Raw genomic sequence first — 13,030 nt, 5'->3', positions numbered from 1 at the left:
AATAACTATATGTGAACTATAAATGGGCTACTTTCACAGGCCCATATATGGGTTGGCTGGGAACCCTTTAATGAAAGATAACAATTTATATATGAAATATACGAGATGAATTTCAAGTACTAAGTGATATGTGAACTTTTTGGAACAAAACTTGTTGGAAACACAATTCATTTTTAAGATAAGCTATATCCAATCACAGAAAAATCACATGGCATTCTAAAAAATACCATTTGCCTAGCAATAGAATTTCTGTTAGAGAAGTTTCTCTTCTAGCCAGTTCTTTTTGTGTGTTGCTGTTGTTGTTAATAAAAGTATGCAAATAATCATGTAGAATAAAGCCCAAGAACTGACTGAGACAAGGAACTTTTTTTCTTAAGGCTTCCATTTTTTAAACAATGAAATTAATCAAAGTTGTGCTCTGTAGGTGGCAGAGGGGACTTTGGAAGTATTTTAGTTAAAGACCTGAAAATAAATACTGGCAAATTTTCCTTTCTATAAATGTCTGCATTTGTCAAAAGCCTGTTTGGTACTGAATCTAAATTACTGCTGAGAAGACAAAGGTAAAGTTGGTGGTATTACAAATTTCTGATATGATGTACTTCTCCTTGTAACCAAATATTTTATGAGACTTTATTTCAAACTGTGACAATATTTCACTGTTATTCCACATACGAAGAAGGCTTTAGAGGTTTTTCAGCACAAATATTCTCTTAATTACAACTCTCAAAATTACCATGTTTAAAAAGTGTTAAATAGGGGGAATAGTATATTGTCATTTGAGGAGCTTAAGTACAATAGAAATGTAGGTTTATGATCTAAAATTATTTTTTGGCAATTTTTATTTCCCTCCCAAAAAACTCAAGTTCAGAAAAAGCATAGAATTCTATGATGTATCCATCGAACTATGTCCATTCCAATTAGTAATTTTCAACTTATAAAAGACAAAATCAGTATCATATAAAGTGGATCTACCCACTTGGGAGAGCTGGGAAGATGATGTATTTTTTCTTCAAGATTGGTAAAAATTATTCATGATATCTATGAAATAATCTTGTTTTGTTGCACAAAAACTCTTCCTGAAACCATCCTTTTTTTTCTCGACCCAGTAGCCCAATAGCACGTGTTGTTCAAAGGGTAGTCGGAAGGGTGGGCTCAGTGTCCCACACTGAGGCCAGAGGATAATACGACTCCTGAAGGACTCAGACCCACTGCAGAGCTTATTTAAAAAATTAAACCTAGAAAATGATGAAATAAAGAGAATAAAAAAACTATAATCTTAAAAGATCAGGAATAATTTAAAAATCTGTTATTTTCTGAAGAAATGTCAACTCACACTAAACACATTATCACCATGTAGATTGCAGGCACACAATGATGCCTAACAACTCCAAACAACACTAACAAATTAGAAGAAATAAACATCACTTCAAATGATAAAAGTAAAAGAATAAAAGTAAAATTTCCATATCACAATTATGTCATCATTTAAGGATTACATTTCCAGCCTGTCTCAACCCTAATAGGTGGGCTTAATAGTATATTTGTAAGCATAAAACTGGAAACATAATAATGTAAAATAAGGTAATTGAATATGAAACTTTGAGGAGAAGGAGTTAAGATAAAGTATGAAAAAGTGATATTCTTTAAAACTCTAAGTAGTCATAAGAGGATTACAGAGCAGAAAATATATAAAACAATGGTGATTATCAATTTAAGAAATTTTCATTCATTAATCTAAAGCCCATTTTGCTATAAAATTCCCAGGTTTGTTGTAACTTTTATTACCACTTTACCTTTTCTCACAATACACATGACAGTTTTTAATCCCACATGTGGATCAGAGAGCCTTCCTGTCACTCAGACCCCTGGTTGGTATGCTGTCTTCCCAGGTGAACCATTTTGAAAATATTCTTTGCTTATGTCTTAAATGTGTCTATTCTGTCTTTGCTGGCAGCTGGACAGCAGGGACCAGATATGACACTCCATTACCTTTCCCAGTACCCAAAGCAGACAATGGTGCTCTAGGGTGACTAAGGAAATACAATCACTTCGTTAGTACTATAACCCTTCAAGAGCCTAAGCAATTTCCCACAAACACCAGCTTCAAATTTAGCCTAATTCCAGAATAGAGCCATTGCAGACAATCACCCACAAGACGTTGATTTTGTGTGTTTACAGTGAAAATGTTAGTCGATCAGTCATGTCAGACTCTTTGCAACCCCATGGACTATAGTCCACCAGGTTCCTCTGCCCATGGCAGTCTCCAGGCAAGCATACAGAAGTGGGTAGTCATTCCCTTCTCCAGAGGATCTTCCCAATCCAGGGATTGAACCCAAGTCTCCCACATTGTAGGCAGATTCTTTACCATCTGAGCCACCAGGAAAGCCACAGTACCAGATTTACAAGCAAGTTAATTGTTCATATTAGCATCTAATCTCTCTTTTAGAATCTAGCTTTTCACACATATCATCCAGAAGACTGTTCTCCCTCCTCTAAAATGGCAAATGCATGCATTTAAGAATTAGCTAGAAGACAATATATGGAGAACAAGAATGTTCAGTTTTAGACTGAACAGTTTCTCCTCTTGGAGGTCTAGATGTTGATTTTTGTCCCCCTTTTCTTTCTCACCATCTTTGATATACTTTTTTTCCAACGCTTGTTTGAAAATGTTAAATATTCATATAATTATGTTAAGAAGACTAGGTGCATTAAGCAAAAATAAGGAATTCAATTATGTAAGATACATGTTTAGCTTGCTAGCTTGGCTGTCAGCATTCTCTCTCTTTACACCTTCCCCCACATATCTACCTGATTAAGAAATGACTTAGTTTCTGTTCTCATATCTGTGTGTGTGTGCTCAAATCTGCATGTGTGTTTGACACATACACTCTATAAGAAGGCATTTTGCTGTGTATCATCAGACCAAACTCTGGGTGGTAAATGTTTGTATCATCCAACTGCTGCTTCTCCCAAAGCACAAGGTTTTACTACTTACTTGTTAAAATGATACAGCAGAGAATTCAGGACATTTACATTCATTCCACATAAAATCCCCAAGCCCAATGCTCAACTTTGAATATACAGCATAATTGTGTACCAAATATTATGGCACTGCATTTAAATCACTGACATATCATTACTACATTTTCTTTAAGTAATGTTACATTGAATAAAACACCTCCACTTAAGAACAATTGAGTATGTTCCTGTTTATTCCTGTAATATCCCAATGAATGGGCTAAAAAACTAGGTAGCTAAATGTCATATTTAGGGTAATACACCCCTCAGTAACACAGATAATTATAATTCTGAACAACTTGAGGCTAGTTTATATTTTAGTTATTATTCATTAAATGAATAAATGTTTTTACCACATCTGAAATATACTGAAAAAAAAAAAAAAAAAAGGATTTTCTTGAAAATTAAGCAGAAAAAGTTTGAATTGTGTTGGTAGGGGCCAGTAGTAAGAGGCAAATACATGCTGAGAAACCAATTCATCACATGTAACATTTCCCTCTTTGATATAACACAATGAGATCTTTTTTTCTGGTGCATAGTCTTTAATAAAGACTGTAAAAAAAAAAGGTACTTTGATTTCATAAATTAAGCATGGACCAATTGATATGGAATTCATCTTAGTGATCTTCATAAAATGAAAGTTTTCATTACAGGAACAAGATAAATTAAAATTCATATCAAACTATATTGAGATTTCATTAGAAAATTAGGCTGGGTTATTATATTTGTAAATTTTGGTCTATAATTTTTTTCTGGTCTAAGAAAATTTTGCATGTACTTATTCAGAATATAATAGTAACAAGCATTTACTTAGCACCTAGTGTTCTGCAAATCAAATAAGAAATACAGACAACTGATAGCCTTTGAAAAGAGATTCAACGTAGGATAAGGAGACCACGCTAGGGGAAAATAAACTTTAGGGGACTGAGAATCCAATCAAAAGCAAACTAGACAAGAAATCCCTCGTCTTTAAAAAAATGAATGATATTTAGGTGTCCATATAATTTTAACTTCCATTCTAGACCTTCCTCACATAATGTTTATTGGTTCAAAAGATATAAGGGAAAAAAAGGAATTTTCATTTCTAGCAAATCCTTCTTTAGTAAAAAGAAAGGGGAAAAGGTCCTGCTGTCTAGCATAAAGACCTAGAACTTAAAATTTCAGTCTTCATTAAGTAAGCTGGGGTAAGTAATAGTTCCAAGAAACTATTAAGCAAAGCACAAACACTAAGCAACATATCAAAAAGCTTAAAACTTTTTGTCATGGAAGTGTATTACATGGGAATTGCCATATTTTAATTTAAATCTGAAGCCAAGATCACCATATATGTAAAGTATATCTGGTTATACTGATACTAAATAATTGATTGCTTTCCTCCTTTTCTTCACTTATCTTTTCCCTGTTCCATTCTAATAGTGTAAGATTTGGCTTCCAACATATAAAAAATAATAGATATTATGGCAATTTAAAAGAAATGGCTATCCAAGGGGAAGGATCCTATAATATTACATTATAATGCATCTTCATTTTAGCATTTCCATGACCCCGAGTCTTCCAGCACTACTTCCAGATAGCCACAATATCTCAGCCACTTATGAAAAGAAAGTATATTCTTCATATAAAATATTGTATTAATGTATTGATGCATTTAAACAAACTTTATTCATTCCCCAAACACAGTTACTTCTCAGGACACAAAGTACCCCAAGTCTTAATATCATGCAACTGTACCTCCAATCCACCTTAATATACTCAGTAGTTCCATGTATCAAATCATGACCCCTAATTCCTAAAGAAACAGACTGATACAATATTCATGTGTTTACAACTAAGGAAAATTTAAAGAATTCAACAAAGCATTAATGTACCCAAAAATTCAATTCAGAAAAAGCTTTTTTCCTAATAGTTTCATTAATAGAATACAAAATTATGTTGCTCAATATTTTTCAGATTTTTAGGCTAGGTTCAGGTATCTTCCCTGGCATACACCTACACAAAAATAGTTTTAAAACAAACATTTGTTTTAGAAAAAAACATTTTTCTAGTGTAGATCATCTCTTACACAAAACAATCTATGAATAAAGATCACAAATGAGTCAAATTGCTTGTAGATGGTACAAAATATCAACCATTAAAGAACGTTTTGTACTTCCCTTTCTTCAAAAGAACTAGAATAAGTATTTCAATTCCCATAAATATTTGTATACACATATTGGTAGTAATATACATCATGGTATTTTTGAAACAAACAGAATTCAAGGGTTTCCTTTACGATAAGTGAAAATGTCTACATACAAAATTCTAATTATCATTGTCAGAATGTTTCCTGTGTATCTGAAAAGTAGATACCAAATTTAACTTTCAATAATACACAATATCTCTTAATAATTTAGAAAGTCCTTCAAAACAATACGTGCTTATACTTATGAAGCTACATCAACCTATATCTTAGAATGGATGTGTCAAGTGACAAAGAGACTCCTGCTGTGATAAGACCATCCTTACAGAGAAATACAAAAAACTCAACAAGCGTGTAAAATCAGGTTACTTGCAATCTCTGTTACTCTGCACTAAGGTATTATAAAAATTTTGGAGTCCTTCATTTCCACCCCATGTCCAGCCCTTCCATAATATCCTCTATTTACCTTATGTTTATTACATCTGTATTACTATTCTTTTTATGTCAAAGCATAACGCACACAAATATGGTCACATGCTGTAATACAGCTCCATACTCTTTTGGTTACTAATTGTTAATAGAATGTAGAAGTAACTAATATGTTTCTATAGAGAAACATTACTAAATAAATTTTTCAAAACAGACTGATTGGATGATTAACATAAGAAAAATTATTTGACATATGATAACTTTTTAAAGTATGGTAACAAAACTGATTTTCCAGTGCCGTTTTCATTGGTATCTATTCCTTTTGAGGAAAAGAAATCCCATCCATTTATTCTTTCTCGATTCAAAACAATCACATCCATCTCTTGATCACAAGGCTAAGTCAAATATCACTTGGTAAACGACCACACCATTCTTCAGTTTTTGATATAGCTTCCAAACAGAAGTTTCAAAACAACTCTGTCTAGCAAACACATCACTGTACTTTAAACGGTGACGCTACCTATCCCATATTTCAAGAGGGTTAGAACACAAACACACACAGAGGCAAGGATCATCACTGTAGACCACAGATACTACGTCAGTTTATTAACTCTTCAGGTAGAATAGGTTAACACTTGTTTTTAAACTAACTACAGATCAAATCAGGTCTCTATTTTTTTTTAATGATTCACAATACCATGTTACCGAGAAATAGATTAGATAAGGGAGAAAAAAAAAGGCTATGTGTACTGAATTATGCTTATCTAAAATCTGTATCTAGTCCTTTACATTTTAGGAGATGCCTCTTCTTGAGATAATCAAGATTCTTTACAACAGGGAATTTAGATTTAATTATCAAACTTTAATACCATGTTATATAGGTCAAGTGAGTATGTCTGTCTTTCTCCGGAAACAAAGAGATTCAGAGTAATAGGATTTCAGATTTCAGAGTAGAAACAGCAAGATATGTTTTGAGACTGTCATTTACTGTAAAACAAATCAATATTAAATGCTTTATGCAGGAAGCACACTTTCAGAAAATGGGCCCTAAAGCTTTCTGGGATCCGACCCTAATTACTAGAGCAGGCTCTTGCCGTTTGTCTCTCTCTTCAATTATTTACGGGGCAAAAAGAGCCAAATGGCATTGCATTAGCTATATTAAATACTATGTACTTGGTTTCTAACTTACTAATGGTACATAAAAATTACTAAGGTGAATGTGCCTGTAGAAACATGGTCTTTTTTTCTTCACCTGAGTGTATGTTATTTATTATTCATAAAGTTAAGTGTTGAACAGGCTGTCTAGGTACCCAATGCTGCATAATTTAAACAAATGCATTAAACATATATGATATCTAAAAAGTAGTGCATTGATTACACCTCAAAATTTCTCCGAACAACTTATATTTACAATGTAGTTCACCAAAATATGGGTACCGCCCTCCAGTCCCTGAAAACAAATACAGAGGCTACCACACAAAAATGAGTAATGGGTATCCTTACTGCTACCATCTTGCCGCTTTCTGGCGATTATTGGGGAGGGGGTGAAAATGAGGTCCTTGAGGGCTAAAAAATTTCAGGTCTCTATGTGGAAGAGTGTCATTTTACCTATAGGGACACATGCAGAACGATGATGTAGGTACATAACATGGACCACACACACTGTAAGAAAGAAAGGCTTATCGAAGTTGAATCAGAGATTCTCTGCACCAGGCCTGAAATGCCCTCTGCCAGCAAGCAGGGCATGATAACAACCTTCCAGAGAAAGTTCAGAGGCTGTACCCACACTTGATTCTTTTGTAATCTGGAAGGGCACCAGGAGTCCAGATAGGAGATGCTAACAGCTGACGACATCTTTTGCATCCAACTTTCGCCCTCCCAAACTGGAAAAAAGCTTCCAAAGCAGCGAAACCCTCACTTTTCATGGACCCAATAATTTTTTAAAATGAGTTCAGAAGGCATCAAATTCTTATAGTAAAAATAAGATAGTTCCACTAACAACGTACCCAGGGTCCCTAGAAAGCCAGGCGCAATTTGTATGACTACATGTCATCTGCTGTGTTACTTAAGTATGTACCAAAGCCACTTCTGAGAAAGCACCACTGAAAATCGATCTGTAGGTAAACATATAAGGTAGCATTTTTCAAAACTAAATACGAAGTCACTTCTCTCCCTGCATCGAAATCTGCCCATTGTCCCTCCTTTGCAGAAGCTACAGTGAAGATTAAAAGGGACATCAATGAACGCTGAGTGAACTTTGGCCACTTTCCTACCCAAAACACCAGCGTAAAAGTAGAAATCAGTAACCAGGTGAAGTGCCACAGCGCACAAAGATCAAGGCGAGGGGCGGGCGCGCAGGGCCGGAGGCGGGGAGGGAAAAGTCCCGTCCCCCGCTGGAGCCCCAGTCATCGCGCGCGCGGGAGACTGAGGGGCGTCCCCGGGGGGCGGGAGGTTCGGCGCCACTCCGAGGGAAGCCGAGAGTTACCGCTCGCCGGGCGAGGCCCAGGAGAAGGGATCGAAGATCTGCGCCGCCAGCGGGACCCGCGGCCGAGCAGCCAACGCTCGGCGAGGGGCGCCGCTCGGCCCGCGACCCTCCCCGCCTCCCGGGCCAGGAAGGGGCCGGCGGCTCTTTCCTGTCTAGTCTTTCCCCCCGAGGCTTTCTGTAACCCGATCCCCGCACTCAGTTCCTCGGGCAGCAGCCGCCCAGCGCGCCGCCCGGCTGCGCCCAGGCCAGCGCTATAGTTAGCAACCTTCCATCAACTCCACCGGGGGCGGCGGGAGCTCGCCGCTCGCCCCTCCCGGACCCGAGCAGCGTGCGCCCCGGGCGCCCCCCATCCCCGGCGCCCCTTTACCTTCGCTTGAAGATACTGGGGGTAGTAGTAGGTGGCGTACTGAGGGTACATCTGCTGTTTCCACACTTTGCCCATGAAGCTGGAAGGGAGCCTGCCGTGCAGGGTCGCGGGCACTTTGGGGTTTCCAAGTCTCGATCTCTCCTGCCTCTCCCTTTCCGGCGGCGGCGGCGGCGGCTGCCGCTGCTCCACCTCCCAGCCCGGACCAGACGTCCTCCTCCTCCTTCTTCTCCTCCTCCTCCTCCTCCTTCTCCTCCCAGACAGAGAGAAAGACACTGCAGAGCGCAGAGGGCACCCCGGACAGGGCGCTCCCAAGGAGTTGCCTCCCGGAGCCCGACTGCTCCGGGGCTGCCAAGGGCTGGCGCGCTGGCCGCGCTCCGCTCGGGCGAGCAGGCTGAGCGGGGCCGGGAGGTGATCAATATAAGTGGAAAGTGCTGCGGCGGCGGCGGCAGCGGCGGCAGCGCTCGGTGCCAGGCGGCATCTGGGGTGGGTGCGCCCGATTGGGAGAGGGGAGAGGGGCTGGCGTGCCGAGGCCGTGGGGGAAGGGCGGCGGGGGCGGGGCTTGGGCGCCGCGGATCCGGGACCCGCTGGAGGTGAGGGCTGAGTTTTAACCACTCCTCACCTCCCGGGCTCCGCGTAGGACGGACCGAAACCTTAGGAGCCCGGATCGCTTTGTGTTGGGGGTGGAGTGTGGGGGTAGACTGGAGGGACCCAGCTTAAGAACTGCGGAGTGGACACCTTGTTTGCTTTCATGAGTTTTATCTCCTTTAGGGGAGGGGAGGGGAGGAAAGGGGAGAAAGAGGAAGAAATCTGATTTATCTCTCACTTACCCCCACCCAATGATTTTTTTTTTCCCCACAAGAGAAGAAAAATGATTCAGTGCCCAACCACAAAGCTGCAGTGGGGACACCTGGGTTCGGTTCCCCCATCCCCCCTCCCAGGCCTAATTTTCTAGTTGACCTTGGGAGGGTTAGTGTCCTTCGGTTTGGTTTTCCCAGATGTGAGAGGTGAAACCCTGCCCTCTGCACAGGAGGAGGCAAAACGCGCGGGGGGTTGGGGGGCGGGGGTTCGCGCGCGCGAGTACACACACACACACACACACACACACACACACACACACACACACACACCCTCACACCAAATATACGGATCCTTCTAAGGGGGAGATGTCGCAAAGAGGCAGAATGTTATCATTAGAGGACACAATATAGACACCAGCTTTTCTCTGCCTGTTTCTAATGCTGCCAGACAGTCTGTCAACTCCCACTCAGGAGCAAGGAAACTCCCTGAGTTTGGAATATTTTAAGGCCATTTTGAAAGTCACGCTGGCATATTGTTGCAGTGTGCTTCGGTGACATATTAAAATCAATCTCTCCTTTTCTGCCTCTCTCCATCTCCTGATTGTCACAGCTCCAAACAGCCCCAGACAGCCGTGGTTCAGTTCACTACGTAACTGGATATAATTTAATGGAGTTAATTGGTCCCTGAAGCTCCCTGTAGAAGACTTTTTACATTCTAGCTCAACAAGAGATAATACCAAAATGTACAAATAGGATAAGTAAGAAAGCACGTTCAAGTTGAATTTGTTGCCCATCTAATAAAGGCTAATGAAAAATTAATTTGCTATTAAATAGACCTTGATTACTCTGTTTTGTCATTCTGGATTTCCAAGAGTCTGTTTTCATAATAGCCCAAAGGTAAATCAAGCTGAAATGAAATGCTTGATTTTGTCAAACAGTTACATTTTTGTCTGATTACATTTCAAACGGTTTAGTAAGATACTTTAAAAACAATGCAATAGTGAAGTGAAGCCTTTATTATCTTTATAATATCTTTATTATCTTTATATTGTGATTTAGACAAATGTCTACATTAAACATTTTTAAAAAAGCAATATAATTCATATGAGAATATTTTGGATATGCCAGGAGGCAAATCACACTCTCATAAAAAAAAAATAATAATAAGAGTTAACCCATGTGAAACCCTATATGGAAGCTAGTATTTACTGAGCTTCTGCTGTATGGTGGATCCTGTTGAGGTTAATAACAGTCTGAAGAGTGGGGTAATTCATTGTCTAGCTAGGGGTTAAAAATAGTTCTTTATACTGTTTCAATGTGGGACCTTTTAATGTATTTGATAAGAGAATGGACATGAACTAAACAGCATTAAGAGCCTAGCAGGACTAGGAACGGTTTAGAGGAGTGACTGAAGGAAGAGAACAGATTAAGAACAGTTTCAGGGGTTCTAGGCATCAGTTGATAAAAGAAATGACCAAACTTAGACTGCTCTACTTTTTTCTGGATGATGAAAATTCAGTCTGTTTTACAGAGCCCAGCAGTACACCCACAATTATGTAGACACTTGATTTATGACTGTGTTAGTATTGCATAGCAGTGGAGAAAGAATGAGCTTTTCAATAAATGGTTTTGGGTCAATTGGCTGTCCATATGGAAAAATGAAATTGGAGTCCTGTTTCACAAAAGGAGAAGAAAGAAGTTTAAGTGAATTAAAGGCCTAGATGTAAAAAACAAAACTGTAAAGCTGTTAGAAGATAATATAGAAAATATCTTTATCACATTGAAGTAGGGAATATTTCTTTAATAAGGTAACCAAGACTGCAAAATTGATCAGTTTGACTATATTGATTAAAATTCAAAAATGATTAAATTTGATTCCTCAAAGGATTCTATAAAGAAAGTGAAAATGCAAGCCACAAAATAGTTATTTGCAATCCATATGAACTATAAAAGGCTAAAGGATATATAAAGAACTTTCTGAAATCATTTTTAAAAAGAGAAACATTAAAATGTGAGCAAAAGAATGAATGTGTCTATTTCATAGAGGAGGAAGCACAAATGTCACTATAACACTTGAAGAGATAGTCACGCATGTATGCATGCTAAGTCACTTCAACCGTGTCTGACTCTTTAAGACCCTATGGACTATAGCCCGCAGGCTTCTCTGTCCATGGGATTCTCCAGGCAAGAATAATGGAATGAGTTGCTTATGTCCTCCTCCAGGGTGTCATCCCAATCCAGGGATAGAAACCATGTCTCCTGCGGCTCCTGCATTGTAGGTGGATTCTTTACCCCGAGCCACTGGCTGAGCCAAGTAATAAAGGAAATGCAAATTTAAATAATAAGATACCATTTCACAATCACCAGATTGGCAACAATTTAAAAACTCTGAAAATATTAAGAGTAGGTAAAGATGTATAATAGGGGAATATCTCAAGAACAATGCTTACTGGAAGAAATGTAAACTGGTACATCTGCTGTACCATTTTGACATTTCCCAATTTATTTGCATGTATCTGATGACACAGTAATTTGATTTGTGAATGTCCATCTCTTTGTCTATCTGTGTACCAGGAGACATGTACAGGAATGTTCATCATATACTGAAAATAAGTCAAATGTCTATCACCTGTAGAATAGATAAAAATGGCTGTGGTACATGCCTACAATGGAACACTTTGCAGCACTGAAAATGAATAAACTACAGTTAAAAACAGCAACACAGATCATTTCAAAATTTATGTTGCAAGAAGTTAGTCAACATAAAGCATGATTCCATTTGTATGAAGTTGAAAAACAGAAAAGATAAATGAATAGTATGTTGTGTAATAGTAAGTACAAGAGTAGTGTTTTTAAAACTATAAAGAAAAACAAGGGGATTATAACATAAAATTCATAACAATGGTTTTCTCTGAGGGAGAAGAGTGTGATGTTCAGGGATGGACAGAAGGGGGCTTGCAGAGATGGCAATCGTTCGTGTTTTGCACTGTGTTGTGGACATGTAACAATATATTTCAATACTTTTCTTTAAGTGGTTTCTAGACACTTTTGTGGAGAAGGCAATGGCACCCCACTCCAGTACTCTTGCCTGGAAAATCCCATGGACGGAGGAGCCTGGTAGGCTGCAGTCCATGGGGTCGCTAGGAGTCGGACACAACTGAGTGACTTCACTTTCACTTTTCACTTTTCTGCATTGGAGAAGGAAATGGCAACCCACTCCAGTGTTCTTGCCTGGAGAGTCCCAGGGACAGGGGAGCCTGGTGGGCTGCTGTCTCTGGGGTCGCACAGAGTTGAACACAACTGAAGCGACTTAGCAGCAGCAGCAGCAGCAGCAGCAGACACTTTTGTATGTTTACTGTATTTCATACTAAAACATTTTAAAAACAAAATTCAACATTTAATTTTCTTTATGATCTTTTTCAAACATGTACAGAAAGAATAGACCAATGATCCCTTTGCTCCTAACACCCTGCTCCAACATGTCTCAACATTTTGTCATTCTTGTTTCTCTCTCTCTCCCTCCCTCAAACCCTCTCTCTCACACACATACACACAGCCATTTTAATTTTTCTGCAGTGTTTTAAAGCAAATCCCAAACATTGTATCACTTCACCTGCAGCACTTTGGGTATCTACCTCTAACAAATAAGAACTTTTAAAAACACAATATCAGATCCCCTCTAACAAAGTTGATAACAGACACTTTGTTAAGATCATCTACTACTCAGTTCCTGCTCATTTTTCTCCAGTTATCTA

General features: G+C 38.9%; 1 protein-coding gene across 5 annotated transcripts in view; it reads right to left on the bottom strand.

Annotated features, from left to right (window-relative positions):
• Positions 1–9,085, bottom strand: part of RBMS1 (RNA binding motif single stranded interacting protein 1) — a 219,539-nt gene extending 210,454 nt beyond the window's left edge. Inside the window, exon 1 of one of the 5 annotated variants that reach the window (XM_025276084.3) lies at positions 8,479–9,085. In XM_025276084.3, coding sequence (XP_025131869.1) covers positions 8,479–8,553 — 75 coding nt within the window. In that variant the 5' untranslated portion in view covers positions 8,554–9,085. The remainder of the gene's footprint in view (positions 1–8,478) is intronic. The other 4 variants (XM_025276040.3, XM_045164052.1, XM_006073143.4 and 1 more) reach the window with 4 other exon arrangements.
• Between the last annotated feature and the right edge of the window lie 3,945 nt (positions 9,086–13,030).

The sequence above is a fragment of the Bubalus bubalis genome, chromosome 2 (assembly GCF_019923935.1).
Source record: "Bubalus bubalis isolate 160015118507 breed Murrah chromosome 2, NDDB_SH_1, whole genome shotgun sequence".
Classification (NCBI taxonomy): domain Eukaryota; kingdom Metazoa; phylum Chordata; class Mammalia; order Artiodactyla; family Bovidae; genus Bubalus; species Bubalus bubalis.
This window is presented reverse-complemented; position numbering and strand designations above follow the sequence as displayed.